The sequence below is a fragment of the Rhizophagus irregularis genome, chromosome 22, assembly GCF_026210795.1.
Source record: "Rhizophagus irregularis chromosome 22, complete sequence".
NCBI classification, from domain to species: Eukaryota; Fungi; Glomeromycota; class Glomeromycetes; order Glomerales; family Glomeraceae; genus Rhizophagus; species Rhizophagus irregularis.
The window spans coordinates 104432-130840 of record NC_089450.1 but is presented as its reverse complement, the minus strand read 5'-3'; the positions used below and the strand labels follow the sequence as shown (position 1 = coordinate 130840).

Genomic DNA, 26409 nt, shown 5'->3' with positions numbered 1-26409 from the left:
AACAAGTCCTAGCGTGATTTTTATTATGTTCTTTTTTTTTTTATATCATAATGATATATCATAATGTTCGCTTTTTTTTAAAAAAAAACCAAATCTATTAATACTTTTTTAAACTATTCTATTAAAAAATTAAAAAGAAAAAAGGGAAAAAATATACAAAAATCATCTAATATCATTAAAAAAAAGAAAAAAAAAATATATATATTTGTTAAATTTAAATTTCGTAACATAATTAACATAAATTATAATTATGGAATTCAAAAGAACTTACCAAGAATCAATCAATCTTTCAGTCCAACTTTGACCTAGTATATGATACCACCTTCGAAACAGAGGTGTTTCTCGTAAATCTATATATTTAATAAATTATATTTTAATATATTTTATAAATTTTTAATTTCTCAAAGATCAACTTTTTTTTAAAAAAAAATTTTTTTACCTGGAATATTTATTTCAGTAATAAAGTCCGGATATTCTATAAGCATATATCCACAATGAGTGTGAAAATTTATTTTACTTTCCTTTATTACTTCCAAATGTTCCTTACTGAATGTTGTCATGGTAGCATAATCAGGTAAAGATGAATTTATTTCTTCTTCATCATCAATAAAATCTCGATGATTAACTGTTAAATATTTAAATGAATGACCAGTTGCAATATCCAAGAAATCCTTTAAAGCTTCAGAACTAAATACCCAATGTTCTTTAAGATCCATAAAAATACATAAATATTCCAATGTTTTTGGTATACAATTTGCCATTTTTCCAAATAAATCATCAGCTTTAACACTTTCCCCACCATTAAAAGTAAAATGTTTTAATTGAGTACAATTACGAAAAATAGATAAAATATCATCCTCATCCAATTCCAATAAATATAATTCTTGAATATTTTTACAATATGTTATAATAGCAGTTATAACACCAGGTGTATAATCTTTTAAAGTTAACCTTCGTAAATTATTATTTGCAGTTTTAAGAATTCCTGATATAAATTCTTCAGGCATTTCAAAACATCCACCATAATAAAATTCTTCAAGTAAAGGAAATGAAGTAGAAATTTCTAAAACTCTTGGACTTTCTAATTCATAACAATTTCGTAATATAAGAGATCTTAAATTTTTACAAGATTTAATTGAATTTAAAGCTTCATCAGTAGCAATATCCAAGAATAAACTTTCAAGTCTAAGTCTAATAAGAGAAGAAGATTGAGAACCAATAGATTCCAAAGCTGGTATAAAATTAATCTCATCAGATTTTATAGTTAAATATTTTAAATTTTTTTGAGCTTTAATAAGAGATGATAAAGCTTCTTCATCAGAACGTATCACCGAATTAATATCCAATCGAATTATACTTTTACAAATTCCAGCCATTTCCTTATATAAAGGAGAAATATCCTCTTTAGATAAACTATGACATTGAAAATATTGTAAACCACTTAAACTATCAGTAGCACCTGATAAGTTCAAAAGTTTAGCCACAACAATATTTAAAGGATGTAAATCAGGATCATTCACAATACGTAAAGTACGAATATAAGTACTATGTTTTGTGAATAAGATACATAATACAGCGAATACCAACATATTCTTGAAATAACTATCATCATCTGGTTGTTTTAATGGATCCGCCAACATTGAAGGAGATAAAAAATAATACTTTATGTATTGAAATAATTCTAATAATGGAAGGTGTCGTAGATAAGATGCGTAATCGAAAATCGTTCCTTTAGAACATGAAGATAAATCCACATCATGAATAGTTAATACGGAGGTTAATTTCTCACCAGCATTTGATAAATAAGTTCTAATACATTTTGATTGATGTTTGTTATAATTCTGTTTGTTAAATGGAGCCTCCCAAAGAATTGGTACAATAATTTTGCACCATCTTCGGTTTACCATTAAAGCTGAGAACAAATCGCCCGTACTATAATCATCTTTAAGGTAAAGAAAAATTTCGCGTAAAACTTCTATTGAAAGACCGTCCATCTTTTTTTTTTTATTATTATTATTATTTTAATTTAAATATAAATATTTTTTTTTTTATAGAAATTTTACAAAAAAGGCTTTTCTTTTTTTTTTAAAAAAAAAAAAAAGAAAGGGGAGAAAAAAAATAAAAAAAAAAAAGAGAGAAAGAAAAAAAATAATATAAAGGAAAATAAGTGGTAAAAAAAAAAATCTTTCCTACCTTAAAATATAATTTTTCTTTCCAATTTTTTTTTTTTTAAAAAAAACGTGTTAAATAAAAGAAGAAAATGCACAGGTTAATCCTTTTTTGGTTCTTTATTTTTTTATTTTTATTTTTTTTTGTTCTTTATTCGAACACTTAAACTAGGGAAAATATTTTAAGGTATATTTTTTTTAAAAGAAATATATATATATATATACATATATATATATATATATTATATGTATATATATGTATATATAAAAATATGAAACGTATGAAAGAAAGAAGTTTCCTTAAGATATAGGATATATAGGATGAAAAAAAAGGAGATGAGAAAAAAGATGTTAAAAAAAAAAAGGGAAAAAAAAAATTCGAAAATCGTAAAAACTCATAAAATTGTATATCGACAAGCCATTTAAATAAAAAATAAGTTAGAGAAGAGAGATGAAAAGTAAACATCAATTCCCAGATTTGGAAAGTATACACGCTTTACAAATAAGGTTATTATATTTTTAGTAAGGTAGACGCGTTATTTGAGCAGCTTAATTATCAAGGATTACGATAAGAAGTATAACACACGTTACACGAGCAAAGGGAAAAAAGATATAGCATGTATAATATTTAAATACCGAAAAGGGTTAGAAACCAAGTAAAATTAATAATAAAATAAAGAATTAGGGTCGCGTCAAAAAAGTAAAAGATTATAACAAAATTAGATAATCTCTTTCTATTTATATTTTATACAATAATAATACAGATAATACGGGAGAGCAAGTATTTTTATTATTTTTAATTTCCAATTCAAAAAATCTAAAAAGAAAGGAATTAAATATTGGTTAGAATTTTGGTAACACGAAAGGTGAAAAATCCGATTATGGAAAAATATATCAAAATAAGCAAATGCCTAAATAGGATATCTCTACCTACGGGCTGATTCTCGGTTCTTTCCTTTCTCTTTAACTTCATTTTCGTTTAGGTTTCTTAGTTAAACATATTATTTCTATTTCGTGTCACAGCCAAATTTCTATAATTTAAATAGTGAATGCAGCCATAAATTAGCTGTGCTTATATTTGTTTTTATCATACATTTCCGGTCCAAATTAATTTGGCTAGAACAGAATAATTGAATTTGAAAATATACAAATAATTATCAAGAACCTAGAGATCACGTGGAATGGCTTATTTATGAATTAATCGACCGTTTTCGTTTAGGTTTTTTTGAAACAATACCTAAGATAATTTTTTAAATTTAATATTATTCAAAGAAATTATAATAAAATTTAATAAGTAATAGTAAAAAAAAAAAAATAGAATAGAATAGAATAAATATAAATAAATAAATAAATATAAATACGTATATATAATATTTATTTATAACAACTTTTAGGTTGTAATTAAAAAAAGGCTTTTCAATGATTATGATACTGTACACCCAAAACTAATAAGGGATTTTAGAGTGGCTCAATGAAAAAATTTATAATCTAACTTATATTAGTAAAGTTTGATAATCCATTGACATGAATATATATGAATATATGAAAATACTTGCGTTAAATTAAATTTTTTTTTTTGATATCATTTGAAAAAGGGGTCAAAAAGATTATCTTTTTTTTTTAAAAAAAAAACTTGGGCTGTAACGTTTTTAATTTTCAGCTTAACACATTTTATTGATAAGTAAAACCAGCAATAAAGCAAGATATAAATCTTGTTTATAAAAAAAAAAGAAAAAAAAAAGAACGGGGTTATTTTGAAATTTCAAATAGTTTGACCTTATTATTATTACTATTATTATTAAGGAGTTCAAACCATGTTTAAAATTTTTTGGAAAAGAATTTAATTCAAAAAAAGAATTTTTATTTTTATTAATTAACCATAATTATATTATAATTCCCTAAAAGAGGCTGCATGGTTGCATGCATCTTGCATGCACATGAAATCCATTCATGAATATTTTTAGAAAACTAGACAATGATTGTCCGTATAAAGTAGGAGTTCACTATAAAACTCAATTAAATAAAAAAAAAAAGGAGGATTAACAAATTAAATAAAAAAATAAAATAAAATAAAATAAATAAAATAAAATAAAAAAAAATAATAAAAAATAAAAATAAAAATAAAAAATAAAAAATAAAAAATAAAAACCAAAATGGAATATAAACAAATATACGAAAAGGGTAGATGAAACACATAAAACAATGTATAATATATATTGTTCGTTTCATTTTTATAAAAAATGTTTTTAATTTATTACCAAATTCATCCATTAATTTAAAAGTGAATTCCTAGATTTGAAGATTTAATGATTTTCCAAATAATAAATAACATGGTAAAATGTAAATCAAATCAATTTATTTTCCTGGGTTGGATATCTGAGTGATAAATTTTGGTTAAGTTTCAAAAAAAGTAAGGATTTGAAACAACTAAAACATTAATACTTAAAAAGTTTTCTCTTCCGACAATATTAATGATGAATTATTACTATTGTGTCGGTGACACACGATCTACATACTATTGTTTTTTAATACAATTGTACATGTGTAGCAATGCACTTTTTTTTTAACGCTACGTCAGTATTCGATGTTAAAAGTAATAACAATTTTTTTGTATTTTTCTTACTTTTTTTTTTTTCTTTTCTTATTTAGTTTACCTAGATTCGAAAGTTAGACAATAGTTATGAAATGTGGGGTTGAATGTGTGAGGGATTTGATCCCGAAAAGATAATAAATACGGCGTTAGATTCCCCTTCGAAATTTTTCAATTTCAAAAAAGAAATTTATTTAAAATAAAAAAAAAATAATAAATTTTTACAATTTTATCAACAAATTTTTTTTTTTACATTCCACCGAAATTCTTACAGAATAATAAAAAAAAAATGTCTACTGTTACCGCTGACCAATTGTACCAAACAAATCTTCCCATTCTTCCTTCTTCAAAATCATCATTAACTGAATATGTTCCACCTTCGTATATTGAGGCCAAATTACATGAAATGGGATCAACTTACTTTCAAGATAAAAATACTGCTTACGCTGAATTACGTATAGAAGGAATTGATAAATCTTTTTGGATTCATAAAGAATATTTAGAATTACAATCTATTTACTTTAATAAAATACTTGGTCAAGTCGGTGAAGGTGACATGATAATAGTTTCTTTACCATCTCCATCAACCTTTGAACCTATTTTGGAATATTTATATACTGGTGATGGTGATAAATTATATGATTTTTTAAATTCGGACAATTGTTATGAATTTTGGAAAAATATTGATTTTTTAGGTTTAGAAAATAAAATTAGAGCTATTATTTTCGCTTTTATTCAAAATGAGATTAATAATGATTTTTAATTTATTAATCCTTTTTTTCTTGTAAATTATCATTCACAAAAACATTTTTATTTATATATTATACTATACTATACTATACTATGTTATAAATATGTTATATAAGTACATATATATTTTTTTTATTTTATTGGGAGTGCCAACGCTTGGTAAAAAAAAAACATTATTTTCATAACTTATCTCTTTAGTGCTGGCACTATTTATTATAATTTCCATATCATCCAAATTTTGTAAGATCTTTTCCCGCTTTTTTTTTCTTTTCTTTTTATTTTGTAAATTACTACCCTTCATCATTCCAAAAAAAAAAATATTTTCTTTTTTTTTTTTTTTTGGTTAAGCATATTTTTCATTTCCCTCATATCAACTTCTAAAATGATTTCATTTAAGCATACCATTTTTTATTATTCATAACGTTTATGTTTTCAATTTTTTTTTTCTTTTTTTCTCATTTATTTTTTTTTCATTTTTTTTCATTTTTTTTTTCATTATTTTTCATTATTTTTCATTTTTTTTTTCATTTTTATCTCGATTTTTTTTTCTCTATTTCTTCTTTTTTTCGATGGCAAAATTTTAAAAATACTTTCGGCAAACTCGTTTATTAATCGGCAATTTTTTTTGTATATTTGGCAAAAAAAACTTTTTTTCGTAATAAAAATTGGCTTTCTTTTTTCTCCAAATTTGTTATTTGTTTGATTGTTACATGTGAAAATTTTGATGATACTAATACATGTGATATGGTGACAGGTGGCTTAGGCATTAAAGATGTGCAAATCTTACGATCTATTTTTTTTTTTTTTACAATGCAACAATGCAAACAAAATGTCCCTGCCGCAAAATTTACTCTTTTGATCCTCCTCATGTGACTAAATTAATCCGCATATATAACATTTACAGTATATACTGTACTGTAAATTACTGTATATACGGTAGCTTTTTTGCGTTCGAAATTTTTGTCAGTCTTCCGCAATCCGCAATATCCTTTTCAAGCCTTATCCTCCTCCCTGTGTCAGCCACATAAATTTCTACAGCCACAGCTAAGGCACAGTTCATAGGGCTCAGTTTATAATATTTATTTTTTAAAAAAATGTTTGATTTACGTGATCGCTTAAGCCCAATTAACAGATCAGATAAAGGTGACTGACTCTTTCTTACAGTTTGGTAGATAATTGACCCATAAGTATAACCAGGTGTAACAAGGTAATTAATTGATTATGAATTTAGTTAATCCTTTATATGAAAATATAAAAATGCATTGCTTTGGTATGTTTAAATAAATAGTTTCAGCTCTCGAAATTTTGATATATAATGTAATTACTACTAAGATGGTCTAATAATGTGGATTGAATTAATGATTATTGTATACAAATTAAAAAATGGATAAATAAATTTACCTTGTCAAAATATTTGCCAGGAACGAGTTTTTGTTTATTTCCGAGTTCCTTTGGACTTTTCATGCAGTTTCTTTTAAGAATGCGGGTTCCATAACTATTCTATAAAAAAAAGTTCAAAATATTATCCTTACCAAATCATAGTTCGTTTGCGTATAGCAATGAAAAATGTACTAGACGATCGTTCGCGTCGTGTTTTTTTATTGTGTAAGAATGTAGTGTATATAATGAGTGAAAGTGAAGTTCTTTGAAAAGTTAAAATAAGGCACATAACCAATTCTTCCTCCAGAATTAGCAAGACAACGTTATTTAATAAACACATAAAACGTAAAACTCTTTCGCAGAGATACATGAAAATATTCGTATGTATGGTATGACCGTATGACCAATAATATCGTATTTAGCAGTCACGTGCGATTTGCACGTCTCCTTATCATATAAAGTAATCCATCTACAAATTCTTACGAAAGGTTTTTTAGATTTAAACGAAATAAATTCTGTCAAAGGAATAGGAATTGTTGACTGTTGCAGTGTATGAAGAGCAAAAAAAAAAGAACCATCAAAATTTTAAAGGTTACACGTAAATAATTTTTTTTAAGTTGCAAACATATAAATACCAGATACAGGGAAAATTTATATACTATGCGATATAAAGCATTACAACTGTCAACTGTAGAGTGTAGACAAACATGATTACAAAATTTAGTTTTGACAGAAGCACTTCTAAAAATTATAACTAGTTGCAGAGGTTGTTAAAGAGAATGCAGAAAACTTATGCTAATGATTGAGCTTGTTTATTAGAATTATCAATGTCAGTTCAACCTTGTAGGCTAAAGTGTAAGAATCATAATAAGATAATCAGTGAGAACAGAATGGAGAAACAAGTACTTAAAATGCATGCGCTTATGAGAAAACTCGTTTCATGTGTGCAATGTACCATGCTATTAATAATCCGAAAAGAAGATTATCATTAAATTACTTTACTAATATTAGTTAGTGTATCTAAATTGCCGCCAACTTTGTGGACAATTGGGATTTCATCATCAGTGATGTTGATTGTATAGGAGATATGCGGATATATAATATCAGCCAATATATTAAACATATTGAACCATTGTTAAATTTTCTTAATACCACGTTTCCAACAAATGAAGGACATTTTGCCGTTGTGTATGGAGGAGACGTTGATGGTTAATTCAGGTAAATCCTCTGAAAATATTTTTGAGCATGCCATGTTCGTAAAGGAAAGGGAGGATGCGAGAAATATATTTCATTACCTACTTCCGCCTGTTAACCTATCTGAGCCAACACAGTTTGACTCTTGGTAAGTAAATACTTTTGATTCTTCCATTTCTTTATATGATATTAACTTCTAATTCTTTTATCCTTAAAGCTTTAGATAGATGGACATCTGGCGTCATCAATCTATTTAATCTATTTGTCTTCTTACTCCATCACGTAAGGAATATCACATAAATTATAAATCGGTCGAAGTAATCGGGATCTCCCCCGTTAGGTGGCAACTGTGCCTCATCGTAGTGGTCCAGTAATGAGAAGAGGTTAGGTTCTTCATCATCCGACGTCCATCGTCCAGGCTTCCAATTTTCGTAAGGGAGCAGGATCTGGAACTTTTTGTTTGGAAATCGGGTTTGGAAAGTCCAACTTTCGGATCTATCTTTACTATTTTCAGGTTTCACACTTTATAGAAGTTTGGGTGTGATAATAAGGAGTATATGCATTGCATTATGCTCCAGCATCCAGACAAATCTACTTTCACAACCGACCTTATTAGCAAAAAGCAAAAAATTTTCATGGAGTAGTTCTTGGATACCTTGATAGTGCTGATAGTGCTGATATAGTGCTGTTCAGGGTCATGATCTCATCAGGATAGAATTTTTGTTAATAAATAATTAGAGCAGAATATCCTAAGTAAGTAGAAGTGATTTGTATTATGATAAAAGCTCCAAAAAGAGGATCCTTTCTAATAAAACTTATTGTTACAGATTCATTTAGGTTATCGTTGAGCATGCTTGTTTATTATAAAGGAGATAAAGAAAACATCCATGAATTCAAAATTGGAGAATGATCAATATACAAGTGCATAAGAGTTTGAGAGGCATTGGAAGTAAAGTTTTATAGTATGACAAAAAATTTTTATTAAGAAAGGACGCGTAAACCATTTATTACATTTCGATGAAGACTTTACAATGTAGTATAACAAAAAATTTCATACCATTTTTAACAAGAAATAGTGCAAGTGATAACGTGATGTTTTTGGTGGGGGTATAAAAACCAATATTCAAATACTAAAATTAAATGATAGTTCTTTATAACCAAATAACTGGACTGTCTTGAAAAAAATGAAGGTATTGCAAGTTGGGTTTAGGAAAACCTATGCAATGGAAAATTATTGAACAAATAGCAGAATTTGAAAGTGAAGATGGATGACTGGACAAAAAGTTGGGAAGTGGATTTGCTGATAGTTTTGAGCTGGAGCAATTGAGCAATTGGAGCTAAAGCTATATATATAGATCATAAGATGATATTATTAAATTGCAAAACGATAATCATGTTCAGAGTTTCAAAATTGGTGATGAACGGTATTTAAGAAGGAGTTGGAACCAAATACTAACAAAACCAAATATCCATTTGCTTTTGTTTTTCCTACACGCTCCTTTTCATTCATTAATATTTATCGCACCGTTTAATTTCATTAATATATATTAGTAAACTAATAATTATTTATTAAAAAAAAACATGGGTCAACAATACCAAATTTCGTATTTTACACACTCATCGCGCCTTTTGATTTATTTGTTTAAGCTTCAATTAATTTCATTAACATTTAAATACTATATATTAATAAAACTAATAATTATTTATTAAAAAATGGGGTAACAATACCAAATCCCCATTTTCTCCTTGTTTTTCTATATTTGTTTAAGCTTCAACTTTATAGTATGGATAATATATTAGTATGGATAATATATCACTTTTTACGGATAATTTATTCTTGTCCGTTAAAGAAATTTAGAAGATATATTGTCTTTATAATTTTATTGTCGTAACCATTAATCACCAAAAAGCTTTTAATTGAGAGAATTTTGTAATTCTGAAAATTCTGAATCAATTGGCAAATTTTAATCAAGTGTTTTCAAATTTAATTAGAACACATATTTGGGGGGCAGGAAAAGAGTGGTGATGAACAAACATAATTAATAAAATAATTAATTTTATTTAATAAATAATAAATATACGTGTATATAAAAAAAATATGATAATATGATTGCAATAATAATTATAATAATAGATGTGTATATATGTATATATCAGAATGCAAATTATTATTAACTTAACATTAACAGCTATCATTGATAAATCAAGAAATGAAATGTAAGTGTGACTAATATAGAAAATATAATTTCTAAATAAACATTGTCCATTAATAAAGGAGCGGCAATGGAAATGTCAACTGATGCAGGATTAACAACCCTTGGCCTATATGAAGCCGGATTATCTTTTGTTGAGTACCTGTATATTTAAAGAAGAACGAGACTTAATAATTTTTTTTTTTAAAAAAAATCAAAAAAAAAAAATTCTTTATACTACTTACCCTAATGTTTCAAGTATTTGTTTAAGTTTAGGACCAATAGGCCCACCGGAATAATTACCACCATTAATAATCTCTTGTTGAAGAGTAACACCATTCATAATAACAGGTCTCATTAAAAAATCTTCAGTATTAGAATAAAGGGAATTATCAATATGACTTATACTACTAGCAACTCTAAAAGGATTAAAAGAAGTTTCTAATATAACAACATCTTTACTATTATCTATTTTTTCTTTTGAATTATTAATATTGTTATTATTATTATCTTTTTCTTTTGATAAAAATCCAATAGTATTAGGAGTTTGAGCTAAACCAAACATTTGTTTAGCAATATTAAATTGTTTAGATTTATGAAAATTGATTTCAAAATCCCTTTGATTATTAATTTTTATATTATTTAATGATTTTTGATCAAAAAATTCATTTAATTCTTGTGTAATTGAAGATATTTTTGTTTTATTCTCCATTAATATTACATATTTATCAAAAGCCCATTCAACAAATTTAATAGAATTTTCTTTATTATTATTATTATTATCTTCATCATTATTGTTATTATTTGATTCAACATTAATCTTAACACCATTAAATTTATTAATTATAGGTGGAGTAATTAATCCAACATAATATTGATCCCAACTTGAACCAAATCCTAAACCATGAATCAATTCATGTAATATAATATATAAAAAATCGAATTGATTTTTTTCTATATTAATCTCACCACCAAACCAATATTTTGCATCACTATTAAAAATAGCTCCAATATCATATTGAGAATATTCTAAATGAGTATGATATTGAAATTGTTTAACTAAAGATTGTGGATATAATCTGACCATATCATCATCATCAATCATAGGATGAAATCTTATCGGACCAGCCGATCCTAATATTTCTTCATCTTCACAATATCCTTTTTCACAAAATGGTGTAAAAGTTGCATTAACTTTTATCTTTTCAACAAAATTAATTGTTGAAGAAAGTATTTCTCCCGCTGAATCAAATGTTGCTTTTACTTTTGAACAAATTTCTTCTGTAGATGAACAATGTAAAGTTGTTTCAAACATATTTACATTTTGTTTGAAAGAAAGTATAGCGGGTGATTTTATATATTGTTGATTTTTAAGCAGTGATTTTATATCCGTGACTAATGCACAATTCACTACTTTTCCTCCTCTTGGATCCAATATATTTGGATCGAAACAATATTCTGCGCTAACTTTTAATACCATAAATTTAATCCATACTAATAAAATCACTGCACAAATTGACCTTATTCTCATATTGAGTAATAATATGATGATTATTGCATTTTGTTATAAGTGAAATTATTTGATTCGGAATGGTTTGGATTGGATTTTCAATAATAATAAAAAAATAGGGAACGTATTTTAATTATTCCTAATAATATAAAAAAAAGAATAAAAAAAAAGAAATAATTGTTTTAGAATTTAAATTTAACATTTTTTTTTAAATGAATTAGGGAACCACGGGGATTACGTTTACATTATAGTAATAGAATGTTCTTTTTTATAAAACTATTTTTAAAAAAAAAACTATATATAGGTTAATTATATAGTTGCTTAATTAAATCATAATAACATTTTTTTTTTGATTAAATAATTTATTAAATTTCAATTACAGTAATGAAATTATTCTAAAAATACCTTTGATTTTTAAAATAATCCAATATTTTTTCTCCAAGTATTTTTCTTTTTTTTTTTAATAAAAAAACAAACAAGAAATTCGCCGCGTCGGAATTTCGGTTCAATAAACTCCGGTTTTCCACGAAATCCATACTTAAATTTTGTAGAACAATGTGATTTTGCCAAGCAAATAAATTAAAAGACCGCAGTATACTTGGATACTTGGATTAAATATATATTTTGCGCAGGTGCGTAGTATAAAGGTTATTATTATATTTTGAATTACAGTAACCTTAGTGGTTGTTAATTTTGAGTCTTTCCAACTATTTACGACACTAGTGCGTAGATAATAAAAATTAAGAGCTGTTGTAAACAATTAGCAATTCACAGGAACTTGGATACCGTATCATTAAGGCATAGGTTATTGGTCTAATTTCACGTGTTGATCAACACTTGGCAACCAATAATTTTTATTTCACGTGATATCAAATTTAGCACATCAATAAATTTTTTTTTAATAATTAACTTACAGTTATTATGTTTAACAAAAATTTTTATTGAAAAAAGACATGGGGGGGGGGGTAGGGAATCAAAAAAAAATTACAAATTTTTTTAGGCAATGATCAAGCACAAAAAATGATGGGAAATTATTATTTATTAGTACTAATTTAATATAATGTTTATTACATAGAAAGGGGTAATGATAGATTATCTATTTATATATTGTAAAAATTTTTACTTGAAATTATATATGTCTCTTTTTTCACGTTTGTATTTTGCCTTTTGTAAAAAAATTCTTTTCTCTTTCTTGACAAACTTCACATAAGGGATATACTATTTGAAATTGAGATAAAATTTCTTGTGATGGTTCAACAAAATTATCTTCTTCATTACAATAATAACATATCTGTGAAAGTTCAATCTTACAAGAATAATACACCTGCTCAATTGGTAAATTACATGTTAAATTCATCCTAAGTCCTAACAAAAATCTTATCATATAAGAAATGATTTTCTGGAACAATTGGTGAACTACATGTATATGCAAATATTTTCATGACTGTTTACAATGCTTCATAGTCATAATCATCTAATACATATTAGCTAAATAGATAGAATACCCGTTCACATTACCAACACTCATATTACCGACAATTATTTTACTGACAGGTACACTTTACCGATACTCATTTTACTATCAACACTTACAGTATTTATTACTATTTCACTACCCACTTCAGTTATGAAAATTAAAATACATATTTAATATAAAAGAATTTACCATAATATATAAAATAAAAAATTGATTAATATATAACAAAATGTAAAATACTATGATATTTATATATACTAATAAAATAACTTGAATTTAATATTTAATTTTATCAATTTTATTTTTTAAAAAATTTATTTCAGCTTCATAATATATTGTACTTAAAATTGTTCTTAATAATTTTTTTAATTTAGTTTATATAATTTGCTTTTTTTATAACTTAAAAATAATTATTATTTTGTCGGTAAATGATTGTCAGTAATATGATTGTTGGTAAAATGTATCTGTCAGTAAAGTAAGTGTCAGTAAAATGATTGTCAGTAATATGATTGTTGGTAATATGAACCAGACCCATAGACAGTGTAGTTTTGAGCAAAAAATGCAAAAAACAAAATCATGAACTTTTGCAGCAATCAAAATTCCATTTGGAGCAAGTTCTTTGCATTCATAATGATTTTTTTTACTTGGAATATCTTTTTCAGTAGTATTTTGCCCATACAATAAATTAAAATCCTAATAATGATCAGGATCTAAATCAATAATTTGTGAATTAGAAAAAATTTTTAAATAAGAAATATAAAAAAATACTCACTACTTAAAATTTGTGGATCTGGTATATAATGTAATTGATTAAAAATTTCATGTGGTAATTGAACAGAATCACAAATTAAGCAATCACTTTCTCCACATTTTTTAATCATATAATGTTAATATTATTAAATATTATAAATTAATAAAATTAAAATTTATACCTGAAATGAATATTCTCAGATTAAACAGTGTGATTTGATAAATTTTTGTAAATCAACATAAGTACGAAGTTTATTTTGAAAAGTACCATTTTGAGTAATAGTATTATTAATTTTTTCACCTAAAATCTATATAAAGAATTTGACTATAAAATTTGAGTAAATATACTAAAGAAACTCAATTTTTTTTTGCAAAATAAAGTTTATGATAAGTATTTACTTCAAATAAACCATTTATTTCTTTCAAAATGGCTGGTTCAATACATTTAAACTTTTGATTTTTCAATTTTAATCGTTCAGTTCTAATTTTTAAAGTTTTTTGGGTACTTTTAATAACCATTTTTAATTCTTTACTTAAAGTTTGATTAAATGATAATACATTTTGAATATCTTCTATTATTCCTAAATTTTTAAATATTAGTTCAGAATCAAAACTTATATTACTTCTCTTTAATGCTATACCTTATAATCTAAGATTTATAATTGACATTACGCATTCTGCAGAATTAGTCTATAAATGATATGGTACTGTTTAAACTGCTGCTAAAAAATCAAAATTTCCTTTCAAAAATAAACAAATCATTGATATTTGAATAGAACCAAATGTGGTTTGGTGATCTGCAAATATAAACTCTTGTTTATTTCGATTGAACTTTATTGATGGTCAACTTGATATATTGCAAACAGTTATTAAGCAATTATTTGATTTTTAGTTTAAATCGTATATAAAAAAAATAGTTGAAAAAAAAGGAAATAATAACATAAGCCAATAACTGATGCGATGCTATCCTAACTCTCACACGTCAAATGACCAAAAATAGGCAAAAAAAATGGCGCAAATTGCATAAACTATTCGCAAATTTGTATAAACTATTTACAAATAGTATAGGTTAATTCGCAAATAGCCAAAAACAGCCAAGAATAGCCAAGAATAGCCAAGAATAGCCACTGCTTTTCACGCCATTTTTTTTGCCGATTTTTAGCATTTCGACCTGTGTCTGTTTCTTCACAGATACATTATGCGAGAATCATGTGAAAAAATTTTTCTATTTTTTAAAATCATATCTTTTTATTTATTATAGAGAGCTTTTACATTACCAAATGGTGATATTTTAAGTCCCAATTTTGGTGTCATTCTTATTACATCTTCAAATGTAGGGATAGTTCGCATCATTTTTTTTAATTTTGCTTTATTATTGCAAGTGAAATGTTTTAATAGATGCTTAGCGAAATGAAGTATACCTTTCAGTTGTATTGAATTTCATTATAGAGTTACGTTTACAATTTAATTTACCCTAATATATTCATAATAAAATGTTGCAGTGGATTAATAGTGGCATTAAGATAAGTAGACAAACTATTATGGCTATGTTTTTATAGATCTATTAATTAATATTTTTTAAGAGAGGTGGTTGATTGATCAGTTTGTAAACCTGCCTGAAGTAAGAATATATATCTTTAATGCAAATACAAATCAAATTGCTTGGCAAACACTCCTAAATCCTGGCCAAATTACATCACAAGTCCTTAATGGATTTGTAATGAATTATTTATGAATACACTAGGTATTTTTTAATAAATAATATATAATAATAAGATTAGGTAATTATTAACATTTAATGTTTGAGTATTTAGAGTTAACAGTTAATAAGAACTAATTGAGGCTTCTATTCTTTAGATTTTAGTCTGATAAGCAGAAATGAATTATTTCTTTTTTGAGGTTATTGATAAATAATAGCTTTTCCTCTTTGCATGTAGTAGTAATCAAAATCTTTTAAAGTATATTTTTGCAATGTTAAAGTTTTATTATTATATACCTATTGAAAGACAAATAATATCAATAAAGACTTACAAATAAAATTTCATCTAATCAAGTTCTATAACGTATATACAGAGAGGATTTTATATATATATGATAATTTTTTTTGATCGATGCTAGTTACTTCTAACAACAATTTGAATTAGTTAGCATTTCTGAATTTATAGCCTTATTTTCTTTATAAAGATAAAATGAAATTACCATAATAACAAGTATTCTATGATCAGTCTCCAGTTCAAAAATAAACTTTATAAACTTTAATCTACATACATTTCTTTTATTACTACTAACTTATTGAAGATATTACATGTATTTTTTACTTCGCTCCAATATTTGAACATTATGCAAATAAAGTAAATTTGTTACTAAATGGTAGACAGGCAAAAAGTTGAAGGCTTTTGTTTATATGGATACTGGAATACAGACAGAAAATAGAAGTTTCTCAGATAAATAAAGCAATACAAACTGATTCTTTGAATAAAGCAACCCAAACAGAAGGTATTGATTTCTTAGAGCAAATTAAAAAAGCTAATATATTGTTAACTGATACAATAAGCATTTTATCTAATATCTAATTTCTATAACATTCTCAATTATAGCATAATAAGTATATTTTTTTTCTGACTTTTTCTGACTTTGAACTTGAGATGCCGGTTATGCAAGATTTCACCAAAATAGATGACAAAACTTAAAACGCTACAGATTCCAAAATTGAATCCTCTACAATTTACTTAAATATAAAATAAAAAATGGCATTCTTTTAACTCTAAACCTTACGCTGAAGTTGTTTAGAAACTTTTATTTTTTCATAGTATTATCACGTGATCAAAATGATGAAACTTACTAGTTACTATGGTTATGATACTAGATTTTATTATAGCATACATGGGGTTGTTTATTTAATATAGACAATATAGACGGAAATATATAATAAATATACTAGACAAATTGTTTCTTTTTTTTAATATAAATTAATATTACGTTCTTTTAGAATTTCTTTTGCTTTAGGTTGATCACGCAAGGCAGCCAACCTTAAATATTGAATGCCTTTTGCCTCATCCTCCCCAATACCCATTTTACCTTGTAAATAAATTTCACCAAGATTATAAAGAGCAGTAGGATTATTCTTATCAGCAGACATTTTTAAATATTTCAAGAAATTATCATAGTCCATATTTTCATTCTCTTTATCAATTAAACAAAAAGCATAACGTAATTGAGCATCAGCATTTCCACCATCAGCAGCATCTTTAAATAATTCTTTAGCTTTTGCATGATTTTTATCAACATATTTTCCTTCTAAATAATAATAACCTTGCCAATATTTTGCTAATATATCACCAACTTTTGCATGTTCTTCAAAACATTTCCAAGCTTTTTCATAATTTTTTTCTTTATGAGCCAATAAACCTTCTTTAAATGGGGTTAATGGAGTAACAGGAGTAACTTTAGGTATAGGACCAATATTACGATCAGTAATTGATAAACTATGTAAACTTTCATCAATTTCATTCATTTTTGGACGTAATAAAGGAGAACCTCTTTGTAATACATGTTTCTCGTATAATTCTTGCAACATATTAAAAATATGTTGAATTCCTGGACGTAAAGATGGTTCTTGTGCCCAAGCAAGTTCAATAATACTACGATATTCTTTTTGGATAGCATTAGGACTTAAACCAAAATCTACCGTTTCTCTACCACCTCTTGATACATGTTTTTGTATTTGAGATATAGGCATATTTTCATAAGGTTTCTTTTGAAATCCAAGTTCCCAAAGAAGCATTGCAAAACTAAAAACAAAAAGAGGAGTTATTAGGGGAATTCTTTTTGTTTATATCATATTAAAAAAATAATTCACTAACCTGAAAATATCACATTGAATAGTATAACTACTGGACTCATCTTGTTTTTTATGGGATTTTTTAGAATCCTTTTCTGTAGATATATGATTCAATTTTTCAGGGGCCAACCAATGTATTATATCATTCATATCATCAATTTGGATAGTGGCAGCATTAAATTCACGAGAAAATTTGAAATTACAAATCTTTGGTAACATATTTTCAGTAATTAATACATTCTCGCATCTAATATCGTGATGTAAAATTTCCACTGCAGGAAGGGGGTTGGAGGTATAGGGTTTAAAAATTTTAAAGTTAGACAAGTTACTTACAATTATTTTAACTGTTAATAAAAGCTCCTCATTACCTGCATGCAAAAAAATTAAACCTCGACAGATGTTCCTCGCTATAGAAATCTTCGCATCCCACTCAATATTATAATTAAGATAAAGCTCTCTTAAAGTTCCATATTCAGCCCATTCAAAGATCATCACATTTTCACCATTTATTTCTGATAAACCATGAAATTGAATAATATAAGGACAAGTATCTAATTTCTTTAAAATGGCAAGATGTTTTTGAATTCTTTGAATATTATCCATTGAGATAGGTTTACAAGCAACATCCATTTCTTTATAAATTTTTTTCTGTATAGTTATTCTACTACCTTTACGTGAAACAAATTGTGGGGCATCCTTAATTTTTGAAGGAACAATTCTTTTGGCTTTAACCTCAATTTTTGAATGTTGATTATTCACTTCCTTATTTAATATTGAAATAGTTTCAATTTCGGTGTTGAGAGGAGTAAAATCAAGAGATTGATGTTTATCTTCATATTCTAATATTCTATTATTTTGTTCTATAATTTTATTATTTTGTTCTTCAATATTATGTATTTTAATTATAATATTCTTATTTAGAATTTGTATTTCACTATTATTATCAACAATTTGTTGTAATTTATCATCCATTGAAGTTATACCACCTTCAACATTATCTAAAAATTTCATCATTTCAATAATATCAGAATGCAATATAGCCAAATCCTTATTTAATTGATCATTATTCGCGATAGAAATAGCCAAATTTAAATCTATAGAACAAGAATCAAATTCTTTTATAATCTTCTCAAAAGTTTCTCTAATATTACCACTAGTATAAAATTTTTTAAATTTTGATAATTGTGATATATCATAAAAAAATTCTTTTATATGTTTTAAACAATTCACAAATTTTGAAAAAGAATCATAATAATCTTGACTACAAAATTTTACAATATTCTCTTCTTTTTGTCTCATTAATCCTTTAATTGCTGCTTCCGCTGCTTCTACTCTATTAACTAAAGTTCCACATGTTTTTTTATTATATTGAACATTTTCATATGCATCTGCTATCTCTTTAGTTAAACTTGTTATTAAAGTAACGAAAGGTAAGAATGGTCCAACAACATCATTCACATTTTTCATCGAATTAACTGATATACGAACAATTTCTTCCATCATTTTTTAGTGTTTAGTAATTAATGATTTTACGAAAAAAAAATTATAATCCAAAAACTGATGGTTGAATTTTCTTTGAATTTATATCTGTATTTATGCTGCATATCGATATATGTTTCTTGATTTGTTTGTAATATCTACAAATTTGGGAAATTTGAGATGCACTTTGTATTATCCAATTCCGTCAATTCCGTGTACTCCATTCCATATTGTTAAGTTTACAGAAAGTATGATCGGAATTTAAAGTCCGTTCGCTACTTATAAGGACTCATTATTATTCAATAATGAACTGTCTTTTTTTTTTAATTTACTAAAAATGATTATCCCTTACGGATTAAAATGATTAAAATTTTCCTAAAATTTCTTACATCATTATACTCTTTATTGGATGACCATAATTATATTTTATAAAGAAATAATTAAAGTTACATCATTTAAGTACTGTAGTATTAATGTCTTTTTTACAATATTTCTTTGTAACGTTTAAATACAATTGTTATAAAGAAAAAAAATATCCATGTAATTAGTGGTGACGTTAGCAGATGGACAGAATGTTTTTAACACGGAGTGGGTTTGCAGTTAATATAATATCACGTGTATCACATGACTGTGATATACGTTATACGAGGCTACCGATTATCTAAATTTTTTTTAGTTTTATCAATGAAACCTATATTTAAAGAAGAAATAAAATCAAATCAAGTTTTATTACATCCAAATTCATTAATAAATCATCAATTTCCATCTAATAATGATGTTTTATGTATTTCATTAAATAATTTTTTTCAAAAATTTTATTTGTCTTGTGTTTTAAATGATGATTTGGATAAAAGTGTTATTGCTTTACCAAAATGGTTATCATTGACCTGTGAACACTTGGATAATGTCAATGTTCAACTTGTAGATACATCAAGTAATTTTTGTCAATTACCTTTTAATTTTTTATTCAACTTACTCTAAACCCCGATTCTTGCCAATAGACGGTATACCGATTGTAAAGAAAATCTTTTTGACAAAAATATATGGTGATGTTTGGATACCCTCAAGCAAATCATTACATTCTCCATATTTACAATCATCTCAAAGAGCAAAATCATATAAATTGGATTGGCCCGATTTAATTTTAAACCATTTTGATAATCAACTGGTATAATAATTTCATTTTTTATATACTCTTATATGTTATTGTACTTATTTAACTAATTATTATTAGGTATCTGAGAATTCGTTATTATCCGATTTTATTATGGATCAAATTTGTATATTTCGTGTAGAGCGGATACAGTTTTCAAATGATGATAGTTCTGAATTTATATCTGCACTTCATGTGCAAAGTTCATCATTAATTTCCAAGATAGATCAACGTGAAACAGAAGTTGATATTTCATCATTATTTGTTCCACGTAAAGTACCATCAATTGTAGGATTTGAAAATGAAATTGATTCTCTTTATCAAATTATAAGTACGAATTTTTTAATTAATCTAGTGAATCTAGTCTTTTTTTTAATTGCAGTGAAATAAAAGAAAATTTTTTTTTCCCTAAGGTGGCTCATTTTTAAACACAGAAATTCATAGCAAATTTGGAATACAAGAAACAAGAACAGCATTAATTATAGGTCCACATGGAAGTGGTAAAAAATCACTAATACAGTAAGATCAAAAGTTGATCTTTAATTGAAAAATTTCAAATTTATTTAAAAGATTTTTTTTTACCTCAACAACAGACATATTTGTAATAAACTATCAGCAACATTATTCATGATATCATTAACAACGATGATGATAAAACATGATATGTTTGAAAGTATTGAAGAAGATGATGATAAAAATCCATTGAGAATTATGTTTACAAAAGCTATGTTATCTGCGCCTTCCGTCATTGTTATAAAAGATCTTGATATTTTGGCTGTAGATGGTAAGAAATATTTAAATGAAATGAATCAGATAATTCCATTTCAAAATTTCGCAATAATTTTAAAACTAGTTAACTGGTTTTAAAATTTTTTGTTTGCAGATCAGAATTATTTTGATAAATGGAAAATGAAAGTTATCAGCATGTTGGTGAGAGAGATTCAAGATATTTACAAGATTGATCAGGTATTTTCATGGATATAACAACTTGAACAATAAAATTTCAATATAAGCTTTATTAATTTTTTCAAATATAATATAGGTCTTTGTAGTTGGTTTTACTTGTGATAAGTCCAAATTACCAGTAGAACTATGTAAAGTAGAAATATTTCAACATAATTTAGTTTTATCAATACCATCCAGGTATTTATACTTCTGCATGTCTTGTAAGATCACTTATCTGTTAGGATTAATATTTAATAAAATATAATTTTTTGGTGTTGAAATAGAAAACAACGTGAAGAAATTCTAAGCTTATATTTATCAAAATTAAACCTATCTTTTTCTGTAAACGAAGCGATGAATAATTCAGTTATGAAAGATTATATCACAAAACTTGGCTTGGTATGGTTTATTTATACACTTATTCCATAAATGATATTTGTGCTTATTTCTTTGGAATATATTAGATGACTTCAGGATATGTACCAAATGATTTAGGTAAATTATGCAGATTGGCAGTATTACAAGCGTTGAGTAATGTAGAGAATATAAACAAAAATAACAAGAAAGTTAGTGTTAGTGATAATATGAATAATATAATTAAAGATTTGACAAATTTGAGAATTAATGAGAATAATGAGATTGAGAATGTATCAGAAAATAATAAAGGTAATAATAATATTAGGCAAGTATTTACTTTATTTTTAAAATATTTTTTTTTATTTTAACTTACATAAATTTAATAATGGAATTATTTTTTTTTTTTAGATCATCTTTAATTATTTCATGGAATGATTTTGAATATGCTATGTCTATTATGCATCCATTACAAAAAATCGAATTAGAATCAATTTTACCACAACAAAAATGGAATGATATAGGCGGGTAAGCTATAATAATATTGTATATACAACTGATTTTATATTTTATTATATTAATTGTTTATTTGATTCTCAGATATGAACATATAAAAAAGAAAATAAAACAAGCTGTAGAATGGTCTATTATTAAACATGAAACTTATAAAAAATTAGGTGCTAAACCATTATCAGGAATATTACTTTATGGTCCATCAGGCAAGTTTAAAATTTAACTTTATTAATGAATTACCTTAATAGTTTATTACTTACATTAGCAAATATTGCAAAATAAAAACTATATATATATTGTTAATGTTAATATTATGCATAATAATTTATTATTTAACTATATTATTTTTTTTTTATAATTAATAGGATGTGGAAAAACTTTAATGGTACAAGCATTAGTTACTGAATCTCATATGAATGTTATATGTATTGATGGGTAAAGTTTATATAATTTATTTTTATAATTAAATTATAAATATAAAATTTTATTGATTTTTTTTTTCTCTTTTATTTATAAGGCCAAAAATTTATTCAAAATATTTAGGGGATACAGAAAAAATTATAAGAGGTTTATTTAAAAGAGCAAGACAAATTATACCATGTATTGTATTTATTGATGAATTAGATTCAATAGCTTCAAAAAGAGGTAATTATAATATTATTTATTTATTATTAAAAAAAATAATTTTTTTAAAAAATAATTACATTTTTTTAGAGTGGGATTGTAGTAATTCAAGTGGAGTTAATGAAAGAGTATTAAGCACTTTATTAAATGAAATAGATGGTATACAAGAATTAAAACAAGTTATTATTATTGGATGTACCAATAAACTTGATCAAATTGATGATGCATTACTTAGACCAGGTAATAATTAATGTTTTTTAAGAGAATAACTAAATTTAACCGGGGGAAATTAACCGGTGGGCGGAATTACATAATTCCTAGTCAAACTTCAAAACTGGATTGTAAACTCAGTTCACGAGCATCCTTGTCCTAGACCACCAGAATTAACATAATTCCTTACCCGTTAATTCCCCCGGTTAAGATTAATTAATTTAATATTTTAATTATTTTTAATATTTTTATTTAGGACGATTTGATCAATTAATTTATATTGGATTACCTAACGAATCAGAAAGATTAAATATACTTCAAATTATGTCAAAAAAAGTTTCATTTAACAATGATGTAAATTTAAATGAATTATCAAAAAGTACTAATTTATTTACTGGAGCTGATTTAGAAAATTTAATAAGGTATAGTAAATTTTTTTTCTAAATATAAAAATATATATATCTTAATTAATTTTCTAAAATATATATTATATTTTTTAATTATAATTAAAGAGAATCTGGATTATGTGCGTTAAGAGAAAATATACTAAGCACAAAAATTTATAATAGACATATTGAAATAGTATTAAAAAATAAGATTAAAAATTTAAAATAATAATTTACTAATTGTAAATGATTTTAATAAAAATTAATATAGCTTTTTTTTTTGATTTTAATGATTATTTAATTATTAGATTTATTATTCTATTATTTATATTAAAATATTAATATCTTAAATATCTTAAAATTGCGAATTAAAAAATGAGAAAGGATATATAATAAAAGAATTAAATGAAGAACTTGATTTAGCAGATTATGATTAAAAAAATTACAATTAAATATCAGTAAAAAAATTATAATTTTATTACTAGATCATTTTATTATTTTTTTTATTTGTATTTAATAAGTTGTTTGATCGAATCTGTGTACATGCGAAATAATGATCCTCTGAATACAAAAATAAATTACCCGTCCGCATCTTATCATATTGTCGCTATTCTATCCTACCTTTGTGTTAAGAATGTTTAAGATAAGTTTTGTTTCAAATTTTGTTGATATCATGTAAAATTTCATTGTTTGATGTGGTGAAACTTCATATTCATCTGTATGTAAGGACCATAGATCCCCAGATATCAAATCAATAATATATATGGAAAACGAGCTAATTGTTATAGTTTTGTTTTAGAAGAGAAATGATATTCTTATTAACGCCTGTGAAGCACCTTCGTCTAAACTTTCTATACCCAACATCAACTTCTATGATCCGGTTTCATTGATATTCTATATAAAATAAGAATGGTCGTCAACTAATACGGGAAATAAAGTTTTGTTGTCAAAATGGATATTAATTTACAAGATCTGAAGCAGCTTCCACTACTAGTCATGATGAGCAATATTAAGAGAATATAAATGACTAGATATATGCAAATACATGTTAATTTCCTCAAAGTCTAACAATTAGACCATTCCAATGCATAAATAATATAATTAGCTTTAATTTAGACCGCATAAACTACTAATGCCACCTTTGACAGACCTAAAAATATTAGATTTTTTACTTGAGAGACTTGTAATATGTATTTCCACCTAATTTGTAACATTAATTAAAAAAATTCTCCCTTTGATACGAGATTATTATTTTTCTTTGCATGCATAAATCTTCATTGGCGACTTAGCTAATTCTACCTTCTCCATCACTATCTCTATTATATTTTACGGTTTAAAAGTCATTACACGGATATAATTGATAGGTTTATTTATTACAGCAAGTAGTTAGTCCCAATTTTTTTTCAAATTGAAGTAACGATATAAGTTTAGTTAACCATGGCGATGTATCATATGAGCTATGATCGACATGATTAATCGCGTATAACGCCTTGTACAAATAGAAAAAGTTGCCTTAATTCCAAGTTTCTCTGATTATTGTCTTCGACAAATAGATGTATATGCACATTACGAGTCATTAGAGCAGCAATCTTGTAAGATTTTTAGGTTTATAATTTATTTACATTAATTGTTTCTGAGGGTTAAATTAAAATTTTTTTACGAGAATTTTTTGAAGAAGGAACAGAAACATTATATAATGATTCTAAATTGCAGACCAGAATAACCCAAGAATGCTTTTGTATAAAAGTGAATTGCATATGAAAAAACATTTTCTGGATATAGTTAAAGGACTCAAGTTATTTACGTCAACTTCATGTTATCGTATGGCTGGTCAAAATTAATAGAATAGATTTACAATCAAATATTATAGCTTAGATGTCGTTCTTCTAATACAGTTCATTTCATAGGGGTGATTTTAGAGATTTATGTTTGTGAGAGTCAAAAGATTCTCAATCTGGATTATTATTATATACTTTGCAAAAGTTGTGGGGATTATGAATCATCTGAATTACCTAACATTAACGTAGTTATTGATACTTACTAAATTCTTTTGAAAAGAACTAAAACGATTGGTAAGTCTAATGATTTATACTATCATCTATTATTTAAAATTCTAATTGATATATGAAACAATTCAATTCATTTTTAGGAGACTTTTATATATCAATATTGTTAACATACGAAAAAGACAAAGTAATGATTTACATAGACGTAATTAAAGATTTATAAAAAAAGATGATAGTAAACACCATCACAAAACAATATTTATAAAAGTAATCAAATATGAAATTAACAAATATAATTAAGATGAAATCAATATTAATAAAAGTGAATCTAAACTGTTTGATAATATACACGGTATATAATTGATATTTTTACCCAGATTCAAGAGAAAATCAATGGATATATATAATTTAAGAGGTCTTTTATAGGAAATAACGAGTGATAAATACTATATTCAAAAGATACAAGATATAAAGGTATTATAAAATTAATCAAGGAAATTAATACAATGAATGTTGAGTTTATCTAGATCAATTATGTATGTATTTACATAAAGCATTATTTAAGTAAATATACGTATAAAAAATATATAGTGATTTTTCAAGTTTAAAGCTACTTAAACTCCTAACTCCGATAAGAATTATTTTTAATAAAAATTTGGTAAAGCGTCGGCCGAATTTGAATATATTGTTGTATTGAGCCAGGCTATTTCTCACGTTTTCCGCGTATTATTACGGTTATTTCCCAGAAAATACTGTTTAGCGGTCTAGGCTATAAATGTCTAATTTGTCTCCTTGTTATGCATGTCCTGCGGTTTGTTGATGTTTGTTTTACTGAAATTATTGAAAACTCGTGTTTATCTTTTTTTTCAATGATTTGGTTTATACAT

General features: G+C 25.3%; 6 protein-coding genes across 6 annotated transcripts; 2 read left to right on the top strand and 4 right to left on the bottom strand.

The window, feature by feature from the left end:
- Nucleotides 1-42: 42 nt before the first annotated feature.
- On the bottom strand, nucleotides 43-1994 carry OCT59_014267 (uncharacterized protein; the record flags this gene model as incomplete). The annotated part of the gene is made up of 3 exons (XM_066149895.1): nucleotides 43-166; nucleotides 272-350; nucleotides 440-1994. Coding segments are annotated over 3 exons (1635 nt in total). The 3' UTR covers nucleotides 43-165.
- Nucleotides 1995-5047: 3053 nt separating this feature from the next.
- Nucleotides 5048-5521, top strand: OCT59_014266 (uncharacterized protein; the record flags this gene model as incomplete). The annotated part of the gene is made up of 1 exon (XM_066149894.1): nucleotides 5048-5521. The coding sequence occupies one exon, from the start codon at nucleotides 5048-5050 to the stop codon at nucleotides 5519-5521; it is 474 nt and encodes a 157-aa protein (XP_066002122.1).
- A 1198-nt stretch (nucleotides 5522-6719) lies between these two features.
- OCT59_014265 (uncharacterized protein) lies at nucleotides 6720-8011 on the bottom strand (the record flags this gene model as incomplete). The annotated part of the gene is made up of 6 exons (XM_066149893.1): nucleotides 6720-6845; nucleotides 6910-7008; nucleotides 7372-7428; nucleotides 7524-7629; nucleotides 7729-7736; nucleotides 7886-8011. 6 exons carry the CDS (start codon nucleotides 8009-8011, stop codon nucleotides 6720-6722), a joined length of 522 nt encoding a protein of 173 aa, XP_066002121.1.
- A 2091-nt stretch (nucleotides 8012-10102) lies between these two features.
- On the bottom strand, nucleotides 10103-11805 carry OCT59_014264 (uncharacterized protein; the record flags this gene model as incomplete). The annotated part of the gene is made up of 2 exons (XM_025311590.2): nucleotides 10103-10437; nucleotides 10520-11805. 2 exons carry the CDS (start codon nucleotides 11803-11805, stop codon nucleotides 10275-10277), a joined length of 1449 nt encoding a protein of 482 aa, XP_025170100.2. The 3' UTR covers nucleotides 10103-10274.
- Nucleotides 11806-16970: 5165 nt separating this feature from the next.
- OCT59_014263 (uncharacterized protein) lies at nucleotides 16971-19355 on the bottom strand (the record flags this gene model as incomplete). Its single annotated transcript, XM_025320970.2, has 3 exons — nucleotides 16971-17802; nucleotides 17875-18124; nucleotides 18221-19355. The coding sequence occupies 3 exons, from the start codon at nucleotides 19353-19355 to the stop codon at nucleotides 16971-16973; spliced, it is 2217 nt and encodes a 738-aa protein (XP_025170101.2).
- A 660-nt stretch (nucleotides 19356-20015) lies between these two features.
- On the top strand, nucleotides 20016-23745 carry OCT59_014262 (uncharacterized protein; the record flags this gene model as incomplete). Its single annotated transcript, XM_066149891.1, has 16 exons — nucleotides 20016-20265; nucleotides 20333-20499; nucleotides 20566-20815; nucleotides 20898-21003; nucleotides 21078-21268; nucleotides 21368-21450; nucleotides 21527-21627; nucleotides 21714-21828; nucleotides 21894-22111; nucleotides 22195-22311; nucleotides 22384-22502; nucleotides 22662-22731; nucleotides 22814-22941; nucleotides 23011-23160; nucleotides 23387-23552; nucleotides 23643-23745. 16 exons carry the CDS (start codon nucleotides 20016-20018, stop codon nucleotides 23743-23745), a joined length of 2334 nt encoding a protein of 777 aa, XP_066002120.1.
- Nucleotides 23746-26409: the final 2664 nt, after the last annotated feature.